Source organism: Stegostoma tigrinum, chromosome 9 (genome assembly GCF_030684315.1).
Source record: "Stegostoma tigrinum isolate sSteTig4 chromosome 9, sSteTig4.hap1, whole genome shotgun sequence".
In the NCBI taxonomy this organism is placed as follows: Eukaryota; Metazoa; Chordata; class Chondrichthyes; order Orectolobiformes; family Stegostomatidae; genus Stegostoma; species Stegostoma tigrinum.
In genome coordinates this window covers 86,579,916-86,594,318 of record NC_081362.1, presented here as the reverse complement: position 1 = coordinate 86,594,318, position 14,403 = coordinate 86,579,916, and the positions used below count along the sequence as shown (strand labels likewise).

The 14,403-nt window shown below is 43.9% G+C and overlaps 2 protein-coding genes across 14 annotated transcripts in view; one reads left to right on the top strand and one right to left on the bottom strand.

Moving 5' to 3' along the window:
* Nucleotides 1-9,998, bottom strand: part of ttc13 (tetratricopeptide repeat domain 13) — a 64,554-nt gene extending 54,556 nt beyond the window's left edge. For 3 of the 5 annotated variants that reach the window (XM_048535661.2, XM_048535662.2, XM_048535663.2), the window contains exon 1: nucleotides 9,686-9,915. In XM_048535661.2, the coding sequence (XP_048391618.1) occupies nucleotides 9,686-9,872 (187 nt within the window). In that variant the 5' untranslated portion in view covers nucleotides 9,873-9,915. Of the gene's footprint in view, nucleotides 1-9,685 lie in introns of all 5 variants that reach the window. The other 2 variants (XM_048535659.2, XM_048535660.2) reach the window with 1 other exon arrangement.
* arv1 (ARV1 homolog, fatty acid homeostasis modulator) overlaps nucleotides 9,629-14,403 on the top strand; it is a 41,251-nt gene continuing 36,476 nt past the window's right edge. For all 9 annotated transcript variants that reach the window (XR_009446182.1, XR_009446184.1, XR_009446183.1 and 6 more), the window contains exon 1: nucleotides 9,629-10,271. Coding sequence is in view for 4 of the 9 variants with exons in the window: in XM_059648729.1 (XP_059504712.1) it covers nucleotides 10,179-10,271 (93 nt within the window). In the remaining 5 variants the exon portion in view is untranslated. The remainder of the gene's footprint in view (nucleotides 10,272-14,403) is intronic.

Genomic DNA, 14,403 nt, shown 5'->3' with positions numbered 1-14,403 from the left:
TCTGTCATTTAATAAGTAATTCATAGTCTGTAACAGACAATTTGCTTACAGTCATGTTGACTTGCATTGTTTCTGAGTATTAGAATATAGATGACTATCTAAACTAGTATTGAGCATTTGCTTCATTTAACGCTTGTATAGTAAAAATTCTTCTGTTTCATGCAGAACTTGGCCTCCATCTGTTTAGAGAATAATTGATTTCAGATTATTTTAAAAACCCAGAGTTCAAACCAGTACACACCTTTACCCAAATCCTGCAGTTTTGAGAACAGTCAACAAAAACTAGTTTTGTCCAACAAGATAGAATTAGTTACTGACCCCATAGTGAGACCACCCGAGTAGCAGCAACCATGAAATAACTGAATTTCACATGCAGTTTATGGATAGAAGTGTGGGTTCCTAGGGTAATACTTTGAATTTAAACAAAGGCAATTACGATAGCATTAAAGCAGAGTTATTGAAAGTAAACTGGCAATTTAGATTAAGAGATCGGTGAATACAGATATACTGGAAAACATTCAAGGGTATATTCCAGAAAGCGCCAATAGAGACTGTCCAACAAATAAGAAAAATTCTAAGAGTTGGACCCACCAACTGTGATTAACTAAAAAAAGTCAAATAGAGTATCAAACTCAAAGAAAAGACATATGACTGTGCAAAGATAGGTGACACGTCAAAAGCTTGGACAGAACATAAAGAAAGCAAAAAATTACTCAAAGTTTAATTAGGATGGAAAAATCAGAGTATAGGAGAAAGATGGTCAAAAATTAATAAAAATATAGGAAATGTTTCTTCAGAAATGTTTAAAGAAGAGTTTACAATGTAACTGTCAGTCCAATAGAAAATGAGTCTCAGGAATCAGCAATGGAGAATAAAGAGATGGCAGTCATATTGAACAGATATTTTGTTTCAGTCTTCACTAGAAAGGATATGAGTAACATTCCAAAAATAACTGTACATCAGAAATTAAAAAGGAGGAAGGAACTCAAGAAAATCACCAGGGAAGCTATACTGAGTAAATTGTTGGAACTAATAGTTGACAATTCCTGGATCCTTTACTTAATTCATTGTAGATTCTTAAAAGAAGTAGCTAGTGAAATAGTTAATGCATTGGCTTTAATTTTCCAGAGGTTCCAGGAAAGTTCCTTTAGATTGGAAAATACATTTTGTAACTCCTTTATTCAGAACGGCGGGAAGCAGAAAGCAGGAAACTACATACTAGCTAGCTTAATGTCTGCCACAGAAAAAATATTAGAAGCTCTTATTAAGGACATTACAATAGGGCACTTGGGGATAAGTTAAAGGTAATCAGTCAGAGTCAACAGGGTTTTGTTAAAGGGAAATCATAACTAACATTTAACTAATTCATTTCAGTTTTTTTGAAGTAACTTGTGCTGTGGGTAAAGTAAAACCAGCATATGTACTGTACTTAGATTTCCCCAGAAGGTATTCGATCAGGTGCCACATCAAAAGTTATTGCAGAAAATAAATGTTAGAGATAACATATTAGCATGGGATAGGTGGTGAGCTGGCTTATGGGAGGAAGAAAGCAGAAATAAACGGGACCTTTTTCCAGCCTGGCAGTGGTGTGCCACAGGGATCAGTGTTGGGGCCTCAACTCTTTAGAATTTATATAAATGATGTGGGTAAACACACCAAAAGGTATGATAGCTAAATTTGTTGATGAACCAAGATAGGCAGGCCATTGAGTTATGAAGAGGACAAAAGGGATATAGACAGGTTAAGCGAGCGGACAAAAATGGAATATAATGTGCGAATATGTAAAATTGTCCATTTTCACAGACAGAATGAAAAGCATATTATCTAAACAGTGAGAGCTTGCAGGGCTCTGAGATGCAGAGAGTGATTTAGATGTCCTTGCACATGAATTGCGGAAGGTTAGTACGCAGACACAGCAAGTCATTAGGAAAGCGAACAGAATGTTCTGTTTAATTGCAACAGCATTGAATGCAAGAGTATGGCGGTTATAAGACAATAAGAAATAGGAACAAGTGTAGGTCAATCAGCACCTCAAGCCTGCTCCATTGTTCAACACGATCATGGCTAATCTGCCATTCCTCGAGTCCACTTTCCTGCCCTTTCCCATAACCCTCGATTCCTCTACTGATTAAGAATTTCATTATCTTAACCTTAAATATACAAAAGAACTCTGCCCCACAGCTCTCAGTAGCAAGGAATTCCAAAGATTCTCAACCCTCTGAGAGAAGAAATTCCTCCTCATCTGAGTCTTGAATTGGCTCCCCTTTATTCTGAGAAAATGCCCTCTAATCCAAGGCTTTCCCATGATGTGAAACACACTCTCTGCATTTAGCCTGTCAAGACCCTTAAGAAATCTATGTCAATGAGGTCACCTCTCATTCTTCTAAACACCACTAAGTAGAGTCCCAGCCTGTTTATCCTTTGCTCATAAGACAATCTGTCATATTGGGGATCATCTTCATGAACCTTTCCTGAACTGCCAATGAAACACTATCTTTCCTTAAATGAACGGACCAAAACTGTTCTCAGTACTGCAACTGTGGTCTCACCAGCACCTTGTACAGCTGCAGTAAGTGTTCCCTACTCTTATCTCCAACTCCTTTGAAATAAGAGCCAACATTCCGTTAGCATTCCTGATTACCCACTACATCTGCGTGCTGGCCTTCCATGTTTCAAGTATAAATACTCCCAAGGCGCCTTTGTGTTGAAATTTTTGTCCATTTAAATAATATCCTGTTCTTTTGCTCTCCCCTCCAAATTGAATATTTTGACACTTTCCCATATTAAACTCTATATGCCAAAGTTTTGCCCAATTACTTAAACTTACCTTATTTCTGTAAACTATATGCATCCTACTCACAATCTGCCTTACTATCTATTTTAGCGTCATCTATAAATCTGGCTATCATACATTCACATCCTCCCTCCAAGTCATTAATATGTATTAAAAACAGTTGCAGCCCCACCACTGAGCTTCGTGGTATCCCATAGGTTGTCAGTCTGAAAAAGAACCCATTATCCCCACTTGCTGTTCTCTTCCCGTGAGCCAATTCTCTATCCATGCCAACACAGTACTTCCAACACTAAACTCTTCTGTTGTAACTTAATCTTTTGTGAGGATTTTTTTAAAAAACGCCTTCTGGAAGTTCAAACGCAACTACTGGCTCCCCTCTATCCACACTGGTTGAAACTTCCTTGAAAAACTCTAATAAATTAGTCAGGCATGATTTCTCTTTCATGAAGCCATGCGGATTCTGCTTGATTAGATTGTGATTTTCTCTATGTTCTGTTATTACTTCCTTAGTATTGGATTCCAATACATTTCCAACGATAGATGTTAGGCCAACTGGCCTATCATCACTTGCTTTTTGCCTCTCTCCCTTTCTGAGAAAGGCTGTCACATGAGAAATTTTCCAATCCTCTGGAACTTCTCCAGAATCCAGCAATTTTTGTAAAATTACAACCAATGCATCCACTATCTCTGTAGCTACTTCTTTTAACGCTCTACGGTGCACATCATCCAGGTTAGGGAACTTATCTGCCATTAGCCCCATTAGTTCATCTAATCCTACTTCTTTAGTGATGGTGATGCTACTTAATTCCTCCCTGTATTCGTTAGCATTCATGCTTCATTTGCACAGGATCTAAGTACAGAACTAGTCACTGTGCTTGCAAAAGGAACTTACTGGCAGCACTTCACTGAAGATTTACTTGACGAATACATGAAAAGTGCAGATTGCCTTCTGAGTAGTTTTAGACAGCCTTAGCCTGAATTGTCTTGAGTTTACAGGAATCAGAGGTGACAGAACAGGATGAATGTGGAAAAGCTGTGGGAGAAACTAAAACTTGGGGTCATATTTTAAACATAAGGGGTTGTCCATTTGGAACAGAGATGAGAAAAACATTTTCTCCCAGAGTATTGAGAGTCCTTGCAATTCTCTGCCCCAAAAGGCAATGGATACAGAACCCTGAAATATTAAGACTGTGGTAGATAAATTAGTGACCACCATGCAGGTGAAAGATTTAAGAGTATGTACGAATGTAAAGTTGATGTTAAAATCAGATCAGCCGTTATCTTATGGCATAGCAGTGCAAGCACAAATGGCTGAATGGCTTATTCACGTTTCTTGATTATACATTCATAGAGTTAATACACTCGTGCAGTGATTCTGAAGATAAACTAACCGAATTCAGGCAATATACCATCACACAGCATTTGATCAACTCCCCTTATTCAATCAAGGCCACAACTCGAACCTGAAATAACAGCGTTATCTGAGCCAAGACAAGAGAAATTCAATGACTAGCATACTCCAGGCTCCCCCGATGTTTAAGCGGGCATTGCTGCTACAACCACTTCCCTGATAATAATAATCTTGTCCAGCTCAGCTAGTGCACAACTGAATCTACAAAGGGTTTGCTGAATTACAAACTTCCAGCATCAAGCAAATGACGTGAAAACTGCATTAACTCCTATGAGACCACTTATCTGTCAACCACTACAACTACCTTCAAACAAGATAGCCACTGGTAATTTGGCAATGGCAAATGTGGATTTAAACATTAAATGGCAATCAAATACCCATTCCTGCCTTTTTGCCACCAACGTGTTTCACAACTTGATCATGACAGTGGAGGAAGTAAATCTTTCATTTACATACAGCAAATTTAACCCACATTGGGACACTTAATGACTTCTTTTCAATTTGGTCAAAAAGGATATGCCCAAGATACCGTTGGTATCTACCAGGACCTCTAGATAAAGCTATGGGTAACCAGTTTAGACAAAAATCTCAAACAATACAACTGGTGAATGGTGCTGAATTAAACAATATGAGAAACAGATCGGATAGCACCAACCACTTCCTGGCATTTCACCTGCCAAAATGCACAGTATATTCCCAAATCATTATGGCGTAAAATTTGAGGTTGCTGCGGGTAATACTGATGAGGACACAAGCACTTATCATGGGGAGTTAGATGGAAAGCAATTCTTTGTTATGTTTGCGTTTCTTTCCTCACGGCTCCTTTCACCTAATTTAGAAAGTAAAATCAAAGGTCTAAAAAAGACTCTCCCCCTCACATTCCAGTATGTTACAAGGTACATTTCAGATGAGACATTACACAGTTGTACTGCTGTGCTCGATATACATTAAACATCCGATTGCACTATTTGAAAAAAAGAAGAGACATTCCCTCTCCCACAACATGGTCAAAATTTATCCCTCAATCAACTTCAGTAAAAAAGATCATCAGTTCATTGTCACAACCCTGTTTATGGGCCAAGTTATGTTTAATTCAACTGCTACAGTTCCAACGTTAACTTGTGAAATGTAGGAATATCCTTAGATTGCAACACTCAACCAAGGTGGTAAAGAGTGCAACTCAACTGCTTAGATTAGAGACCGGAAAACAGACTGTTATCAGAGATAAGAAACCAAAGTGTGGAGCTGGATGAACACAGCAAGCCACGCAGCATCTTAGGAGCACAAAAGCTGACGTTTCAGGCCTAGACCCTTCATCAGAGAGGGGGATGAAGGGTCTAGGCCCGAAACGTCAGCTTTTGCGCTCCTAAGATGCTGCTTGGCCTGCTGTGTTCATCCAGCTCCACACTTTGTTATCTTGGATTCTCCAGCATCTGCAGTTCCCGTTATCTCTGGTTTCTTACCTCTGAAGGCTGTCCTGTGAGCTTGCACAACTGACCTATCAACATTTACCTGGAAATAGATTCACACCTAGAGAAATAGCAGCACAAATCTGCATACCAGATAAAGTGGGCAAAAAAAAAATATCCCATGACAGTAAGAGAGTACAAAAGTCAGAGAAACTAGAGAGGGTACCTAAATAGGTCACTGTGATCAGAGTTAATGGGAACTGCAGATGCCAGAGAAGCCGAGATGACAACGTGTGGAGCCAAGCATCATATTAGGAGCACAAAAGCTGACGTTTCGGGCCTCGACCCTTCATCAGAAAAGGGGGATGGGGATAGGGTTCTGAAATGAATAGGGAGAGAGGGGGAGGCGGACCAAAGATGGATAGAGGAGAAGATAGGTGGAGTGGAGAGTGTAGGTGGGGAGGTAGGGAGGGGATTGGTCAGTCCGGGGAGGACAGACAGGTCAAGGGGGCGGGATGAGGTTAGTAGGTAGGAAATTGAGGTGCGGCTTGAGGTGGCAGGAGGGGACAGGTGAGAGGAAGAACAGGTTAGGGAGGCGGGGACGAGCTGGGCTGGTTTTGGGATGGGGGAGGGGGACAGATTTTGAAGCTGGTGAAATCCACATTGATACCATTGGCTGCAGGGTTCCCAAGGGGAATATGAGTTGCTGTTCCTGCAACCTTCCGGTGGCATCATTATGGCACTGCAGGAGGCCCAGGATGGACATGTCGTCTAAGGAATGGGAGGGGGAGGCTGAAATAGTTCATGACTGGGAGGTGCAGTTGTTTATTGCGAACCCAGCAAAGATGTTCTGCAAAGTGGTCCCCAAACCTCTGTTTGGTTTCCCCAATGTAGAGGACGCCACAAAAGGTACAGCGGATGCAGTATACCACATTGGCAGATGCGCAGGTGAACATCTGCTTGATGTGGAAAGTTATCTTGGGGCCTGGGATGGGGGTGAGGGAGATGGTGTGGGGGCAAGTGTAGCACTTCCTGCAGTTGCAGGGGAAGTGTCGGGTGTGGTGGGGTTGGAGGGGAGTGTGGAGCAGACAAGGGAGTCCCAGAGAGAGTGGTCTCTCTGGAAAGCAGACAAGGATGGGGATGGAAAAATGTCTTTAGTGGTGGGGTCGGATTGTAGACGGCAGAAGTGTCAGAGGATGATGTGTTGTATCCGGAGGTTGGTGGGGCGGTATGTGAGGGCGAGGCGGGGGTGGGGGGAGGGGGGGATTGTCTTTTGGCAGTTATTGTGGGGACGGGGTGTGAGGGATGAGTTGTGGAAATCTGGGAGATGCGGTCGAGAGTGTTCTCGACCACTGGGGGGCGGGGCAGAAGAACAAGGACATCTGGGATGTATGGGAGTGGAATGCATCATCCTGGGAGAAGATGTGGCAAAGGCGGAGGAATTGGGAATAGGGGATGGAATTTTTGCAGGAAGTTGGGTGGGAGGAGCTGTATTCTCAATAGCTGCGGTCATTATACTACTTTCAGAACAATAGTGTAATTTGAAAGTGATAATCATTTATTTCCATTTCAACAATGTACTATGGTCTGTGAACAATTTGATGCAGGTTTGGTGCTTCTTAAATATAGACACCAAACAGGTGACAGACCTATCAGTCAACAACAATCATTCACTGCAGAGGTAGTAAACAAAATTGACAAAAACTGCTGAGATAATGGGAACTGCAGATGCTGGAGAATCCAAGACAACAAAATGTGAGGCTGGATGAACACAGCAGGCCAAGCAGCATCTCAGGAGCACAAAAGCTGACGTTTCGGGCCTACACCCTTCATCAGAGAGGGGGATGGGGGGAGGGAACTGGAATAAATAGGGAGAGAGGGGGAGGCGGACCGAAGATGGAGAGAAAAGAAGATAGGTGGAGAGAGTATAGGTGGGGAGGTAGGGAGGGGATAGGTCAGTCCAGGGAAGACGGACAGGTCAAGGAGGTGGGATGAGGTTAGTAGGTAGATGGGGGTGCGAGGAAGGGATGGGCGAGAGGAAGAACAGGTTAGGGAGGCAGAGACAGGTTGGACTGGTTTTGGGATGCAGTGGGTGGAGGGGAAGAGCTGGGCTGGTTGTGTGGTGCAGTGGGGGGAGGGGACGAACTGGGCTGGTTTAGGGATGCAGTTGGGGAAGGGGAGATTTTGAAACTGGTGAAGTCCACATTGACAGTGGATGCAGTATACCACATTGGCAGATGTGCAGGTGAACCTCTGCCTAAATGTGGAATGTCATCTTGGGGCCTGGGATGGGGGTGAGGGGGGTGGTGTGGGGGCAAGTGTAGCATTTCCTGCGGTTGCAGGGGAAGGTGCCGGGTGTGGTGGGGTTGGAGGGCAGTGTGGAGCGAACAAGGGAGTCACGGAGACAGTGGTCTCTCCGGAAAGCAGACAGGGGTGGGGATGGAAAAATGTCTTGGGTGGTGGGGTCGGATTGTAGATGGCGGAAGTGTCGGAGGATGATGCGTTGTATCCGGAGGTTGGTGGGGTGGTGTGTGAGAACGAGGGGGATCCTCTTTGGGCGGTTTTGGCGGGGGCGGGGTGTGAGGGAAATGTCCCTCACACCCCGCCCCCGCCACAACCGCCACATGTCCCTCACACCCCGCCCCCGCCACATGTCCCTCACACCCCGCCCCCGCCACATGTCCCTCAACCGCAGGAAATGCTACACTTGCCCCCACACCACCCCCCTCACCTCCATCCCAGGCCCCAAAATGACATTCCACATTTAAGCAGAGGTTCACCTGCACATCTGCCAATGTGGTATACTGCATCCACTGTCAATGTGGACTTCACCAGTTTCAAAATCTCCCCTTCCCCAACTGCATCCCTAAACCAGCCCAGTTCGTCCCCTCCCCCCACTGCACCACACAACCAGCCCAGCTCTTCCCCTCCACCCACTGCATCCCAAAACCAGTCCAACCTGTCTCTGCCTCCCTAACCTGTTCTTCCTCTCACCCATCCCTTCCTTCCACCCCAAGCCGCACCCCCATCTACCTACTAACCTCATCCCACCTCCTTGACCTGTCCGTCTTCCCTGGACTGACCTATCCCCTCCCTACCTCCCCACCTATACTCTCTCCACCTATCTTCTTTACTCTCCATCTTCAGTCTGCCTCCCCCCTCTCCCTATTTATTTCAGAACCCTCACCCCGTCCCCCTCTCTGATGAAGGGTGTAGGCCCGAAACGTCAGCTTTTGTGCTCCTGAGATGCTGCTTGGCCTGCTGTGTTCATCCAGCCTCACATTTTGTTGACAAACACTGCTGTTCCCATATTACTGACGTTTACACGCAGTTAAATTTCCAGTACAGGGGTACTGCAATAATGTTAATTCTCTTCTAAGGCACTGGAGCCAAATTTACGATCTAAAACAAATTACAAGTATTCTTCCTGGCATTCCTAGAGTACACATTTCAGGTCAAAGTCTCCAAAATCAATACAATCATTGTTCAAACCCTGCAATATCCTGACAGCAGGTGCCAAAATGTTATCAAGGATCTTAAGGTTATGACGAGCCTTTTTGATGACGAGTTCTTGATTATTTTTAAATCACCATAGTTGGCCTCACTACAACTCATTCTGTAAATGCCTGATGCTTCCTGTTTCCATCCTCACCTTCAAAACCCTTCACAAAGTTTATTAGTCTAAGCTTCTGGTCACCTCATGGTTACCCATTCCTCATGTGAAGACCTTTGATGTCAAAGGCTTAAACTGTTGTTCTTCGGATGTTTGAGGACATAAGTAGTGCACAAAGAACAGATGAAAACACATCTTGAGCCATCATTAAAATTGAACCATTCGTTATTGTCAAAACAGCAATTTATAAACAGCTTTTATAATAGTGTTCGGAATGTACCGCAATTACATATTTGAAAAAATATAACTCCATATATACAACCCTACATGGATCCAATCATCACAGAGATTTAGCAGCTACCTGTCCTGACCGCGGATGCGGAAGTCAGAAAAAACTTGCACTTCAGACCGTACAAAATGAAGGACGTGGCAAGAAAAATATAAAGTCAATCTCTCACCGCACTCCACGAAGTCTTCAGATTTTCCAAATTCAGACTGCATAACACAGCCTTGCTTCTGCAGATGGTTATTGCTAGTAAAGGACAATAGCGAAGAAAAGTACTCGGCCCAGGCCGAGCGGCATTGGGAAAACAATAATAGTTGAGCAACGACAGCCACCGCGACTGACTGACTGGCAGCTGCCATTTTTTTTCTGCGGGTCTGCTTCTTTGGGAAGCGCACGATGAGGCTGGGGTGAGATGCGCCACGGCCGTGTCCTCTGGAAGATGTAGTTCTACCAGCTCAGACACCGGTTTGTTCATTGGAAGGAAGGACTACATCTCCCGACAGGTATCGGGTGACGCCTTCTGACGCTTTCACCCAGCTGGAGGGTCACGATTCCGACGCATGGGCTGGTAACCCGGCAACGGCGAGGAGCTGGGGTGGTGTGTGTGAGGAGATGGTCTGGGCCTCGCGTTCGAGTTTGTCGAAAGTGAGCGGCCGTTGGTCGGAATGGCGGCGTGTTATCGGTGCGTGGAATGCAATGAGGAGGCGCAAGAACTTCACAGGGACTATAGCCGCGGCGTCATCAAGATAACCATCTGTGTAAGTGCAAAATCTTAGCCAGTTTGAAAAAGAAACAAGCCTCTAGAATCACGTAGAATTGCTGCTGTTTGAAACAAGCCATTCAGCCCATCATGTGTGCTGAAGGATCCAATTTCCGCCGCTTGGGGTCTTCCCACAGGGTGAGGCCCCCAAGTGGAACTCTGCTGATTTATAACAATTCTGCGTTGTGCACTAATGTCCGTGCACAGAGCACCTTGCACTTGTAGGTCTCTTCCACCAGCCCCTCGCAATTCTCACTCGGGGCAGTTGGAACCATAGAAATGTTGCAGAAGGGAGCGATTGGGCCCATCTTGTCCATGCCGACCCAAAGTTGCCCTTTCTAATCCCATCTTCCTTGTGATACTGTGAAAGCATCAAAATGGGGCCACTGTAGAAAAAGAAGTTTGGGGAGTCCTAACATTTTGCTCACTGATTCTTCATTGCACTTAAGGAATGAGTTGCCAGGGGAAGTGTCAGAGGTTGGTACAATTACAACATTTAAAAGGCATCTGGATGGATATATGAATGGAAAGGGTTTAGAGGGATATAGGCCAAATGCTGGCAAATGGGACAAGATTAATTTCGGATCAGAGCTAATGGGAACTGCAAATTCTGGAGAATCTGAGATTAAAAAATGTGGAGCTGGATGAACACAGCAGGCCAAGCAGCGTCTTAGGAGCACAAAAGCTGATGTTTTGTGCCTAGACCCTTCATCAGAAAAAGAACTTCACAGGGTCTATATCCATGGTGTCATCAAGGTAACCATCTGTGTAAGTGCAATATCTTAGCCAGTTTGGGGGAAAAAACAAGTCTCTGGAATCACGTAGAATTGCTACTATTTAAAACAAGCTTTTCACCACATCACGTGTGCTGAAGGATCCAGTTTCCGCCGCATAGGGTCTTCCCACAGGGTGAGACCCCCAAGTGGAACTCTGCTGACTTATATTCTCTGCAGATTAATTTAGGAAAACTGGTCAGTATGGAGAGTTGGACCAAAGGGTGTGTTTCCATGCTCTATGATCCAATGACTATGACTCTACGTTGTTCCTTTTCAGATTAAAAAAAAGTTGTATTTGGACAGGCATTTGACAAAACAGAAAAGGGTAAGTCATAAGATGAGAGCCCATGGCTTTGGAGGCAGTATATTGGCATGGATAGAGAATTAGGTCATGGCAGTATGCAGAGCGTGGGACTAAGGGGCTGTATTTCAGGTTGGTTACCTGCAGCTAGTGTGGTTCCACAGTAATCATTGCTGACACTGCAACTGTTTGCAATATATAATAATAAATCAGGAAGGAAGTTAATGTACTGTCGCCAAATTTTCAGGTGATACAAAATAGGGGAAAAAGCAGATTGCAAGAGGGATACAGATGCAGCAAGTAATCAGGAAAGCAAATTAAAATGCTGGCTCTTATTTGAAGGGGGTTGGAATGTAAGAGTAGGGAAGTTTTACTGCAATTATTCAAGATGGTGAGTCCACAGCTGGGGTGCATGAGAGAAGTTTTAGTCCCTTCATTTAAAAAAAACATTTCATTGTAGGTAGCTCAGAAAAGGTTCACGAGAATGATCCCTGATATGGAGGGATTGTCTTGTGAGTGGAGGGTAAACAGGTTTGGACTCTATTGACTGGACTTCAAAAGATTGAGAGGTGACTTCACTGAAAAATGTTGGATTCTTTGGGATCTTTATGGGGTAAATGCTAAGGGGATGTTTCTCCTCATGGGAGAATCTAGGACAAGAGGGCACAGTCTCTGTATCAGGAGTGCCAAATTGAAGACTGAAACGAGATGGAATTTTTTCTCAGAGATTTGAGAGTCTTCAGAAATCCTAGCCACAGAAATGAATGGGGTCAATGTATTTGAGGCTTAGATTCGTTCTTGATGGAATTGAGGCTTACAGCCAAAGTACAGGAAAGTGGATGTGAGGAATGTCATCATCTGTGGTCCTATTGAAGGGGCAGGCTTAAGGGGCTGAAAGGCCTATGCCAGTTCCTGTTCCTTATGGCCTTTTAAGGCTGTGTCTATTTTGAATGGCATCACCAGGTGGCACAAAGAGGGCATATATGCACTGTTGAGATCTAACATCACCGAAGTGTTGGAACTAAATTGCACTGCTGGAAGTGTCTCAATGCAGATACCCATTTGAAGATCATTGCACGTGTGCCAAACTGTCGACCTGCCTCTTTAAAAATGGCACCTGTTAACTTGGGTCCTGTGAGAGAAACATCCTAAGAAGCTGTTGCTGGATTACATTGCCATAAAGGATGTTTCGGGAGGCTGCTGCAGTGGTGAAAGTGGTCTGCTTTGGCATCTTCAGTGGAGTGGTGGGTCTGACACAGGATTCCAAAGGCCCAGGTTGGTGGCATCTTCAGCTATGCAGTGGTTTCAACCTGGAAATCCAATGGTGTGGATGAGAAGGCCTCTACAGCATCTTCTGTCCCAGAATCCCAATACCCAGCATGGTGGTCTGCTTCAGCAGTCAGGCGTGGTGGGTCTTTGAGGCAGTGTTTGTGGAGTCTTTGATAGCATGGTGGCCCAGCCTGAGATTGGGCAGCTTCAATATCAACTTTCTGCTGTGATGGAGAATAGTTCCTGTCTTTCCTTGACCTTGGGAACCCCTGAGCTGCGATGAACAAAGATAGATTTTGCCTTAGTTTTTTTTAGTATGATTTTTGTTCTCAATATAGGTGCCGGAGTGTGGCAACTTAAATACGTTGCACTGTACTTTTCGTAAAAATGTGTGACAATAAGTTACTATTCCAATGAAGGAGGTACGGGAAGATTGTGGCAAACAGGCAAAGGATCAACACTCTGGCTCAGTCTGCATAAGACGTAGGAGCAGAAGTCGGCCGTTCAGACCATCAAATCTGCCATTCATTAAAGTTATGGCTGACTTGATAATCCTCAACTCCACTTTCCTGCCTTTTCCCTATACTTGATTCCCATACTGATTAAAAAATTATCTCTCTCAGACTTAAGTGTTTTTAATGACCCATCCTTAACAACCCTCCTCAGTAAAGAATTCCACAAGCTCATTACCTTATGTGAGAAGAATTTCTTTCTCATCTCTTTCTTACATGTGAAGCCTTTCATTCTTAGACTCTCCCACAAAGGGAAACAACCTTTCTGCATCTATTCTTTCAAGTGATTAAACTGGACAAAGACTCCAAAATCCTTCTGTTATGTCGCTTTTAGCAGTTCCCTTGGAGCAGACAGCGCAACAGCTGGAGGGCAGATACTCCTTGTTTTGGTCCAGCTGGTGTCAAACTTCCACCACCAACTTTCCAAACCCCTTATCAGCAACGTACCGCTGATAATGTCATCATTGTGCATTGTGCACATCGACGTAATAGATGCAGGTGACGTTGCTGCCTGAAGTGCTCCCTATAAAGACCCGATGTCATCTTTGGCTGCAGCTGCACATGCACACAAGCACTAATGCATTCCGTATAATTAATCCCTTACGATAATTCAATTCTTTGTTGATTGCTTCAATTGAACTTGCTTCCATCCCACTCTTGGCAAGTGAATTTGAGATTTTTTAAAAAAATTCATTCATGGGATTTGAGTGTAACGAGGAGGCGTGATTTATTGCCTACACTAGCTGCCCTTATGAAGGTGCTGGTGAGCTGCCTATAACTAATTGCTGCATAAAATCATTTTTCTCTTGTCACATTGCTTCTTTTACAACTAATCTTAAATCAATTGCTTCTTGTTCTTGATCAATCACCAGTAGGAACAACTTCTTCCTCATTGGTAAAACAGGGCCTTCATAATTTTGACTGTTTTTGCACCTGTACCAGTCCAGGAAAGAGGTGAGTATTCAAATTTTTACAAAAGAAAGATATTGCATTTTCTCTGCACCTTTCACAGATGCAAAATTACTCCAATATACTTCACAGCCAGGTTGTCCCTTTACTTTGAACAGTAATAAGGTGGAGGAAATTTAGCAACCAATTTGTAACAGTAACTTCTCACAAATAGTAATGAGACAACTGCTCAGTGAACTTGAGAAAGTAGGAACTGCAGATGCTGGAAAATCTGAGATAACAAGGTGTACAGCTGGATGAACACAGCAGGCCAAGCAGCATGATAGGAGCAGGAGAGCTGACATTTCGGGCCTAGACCCTTCT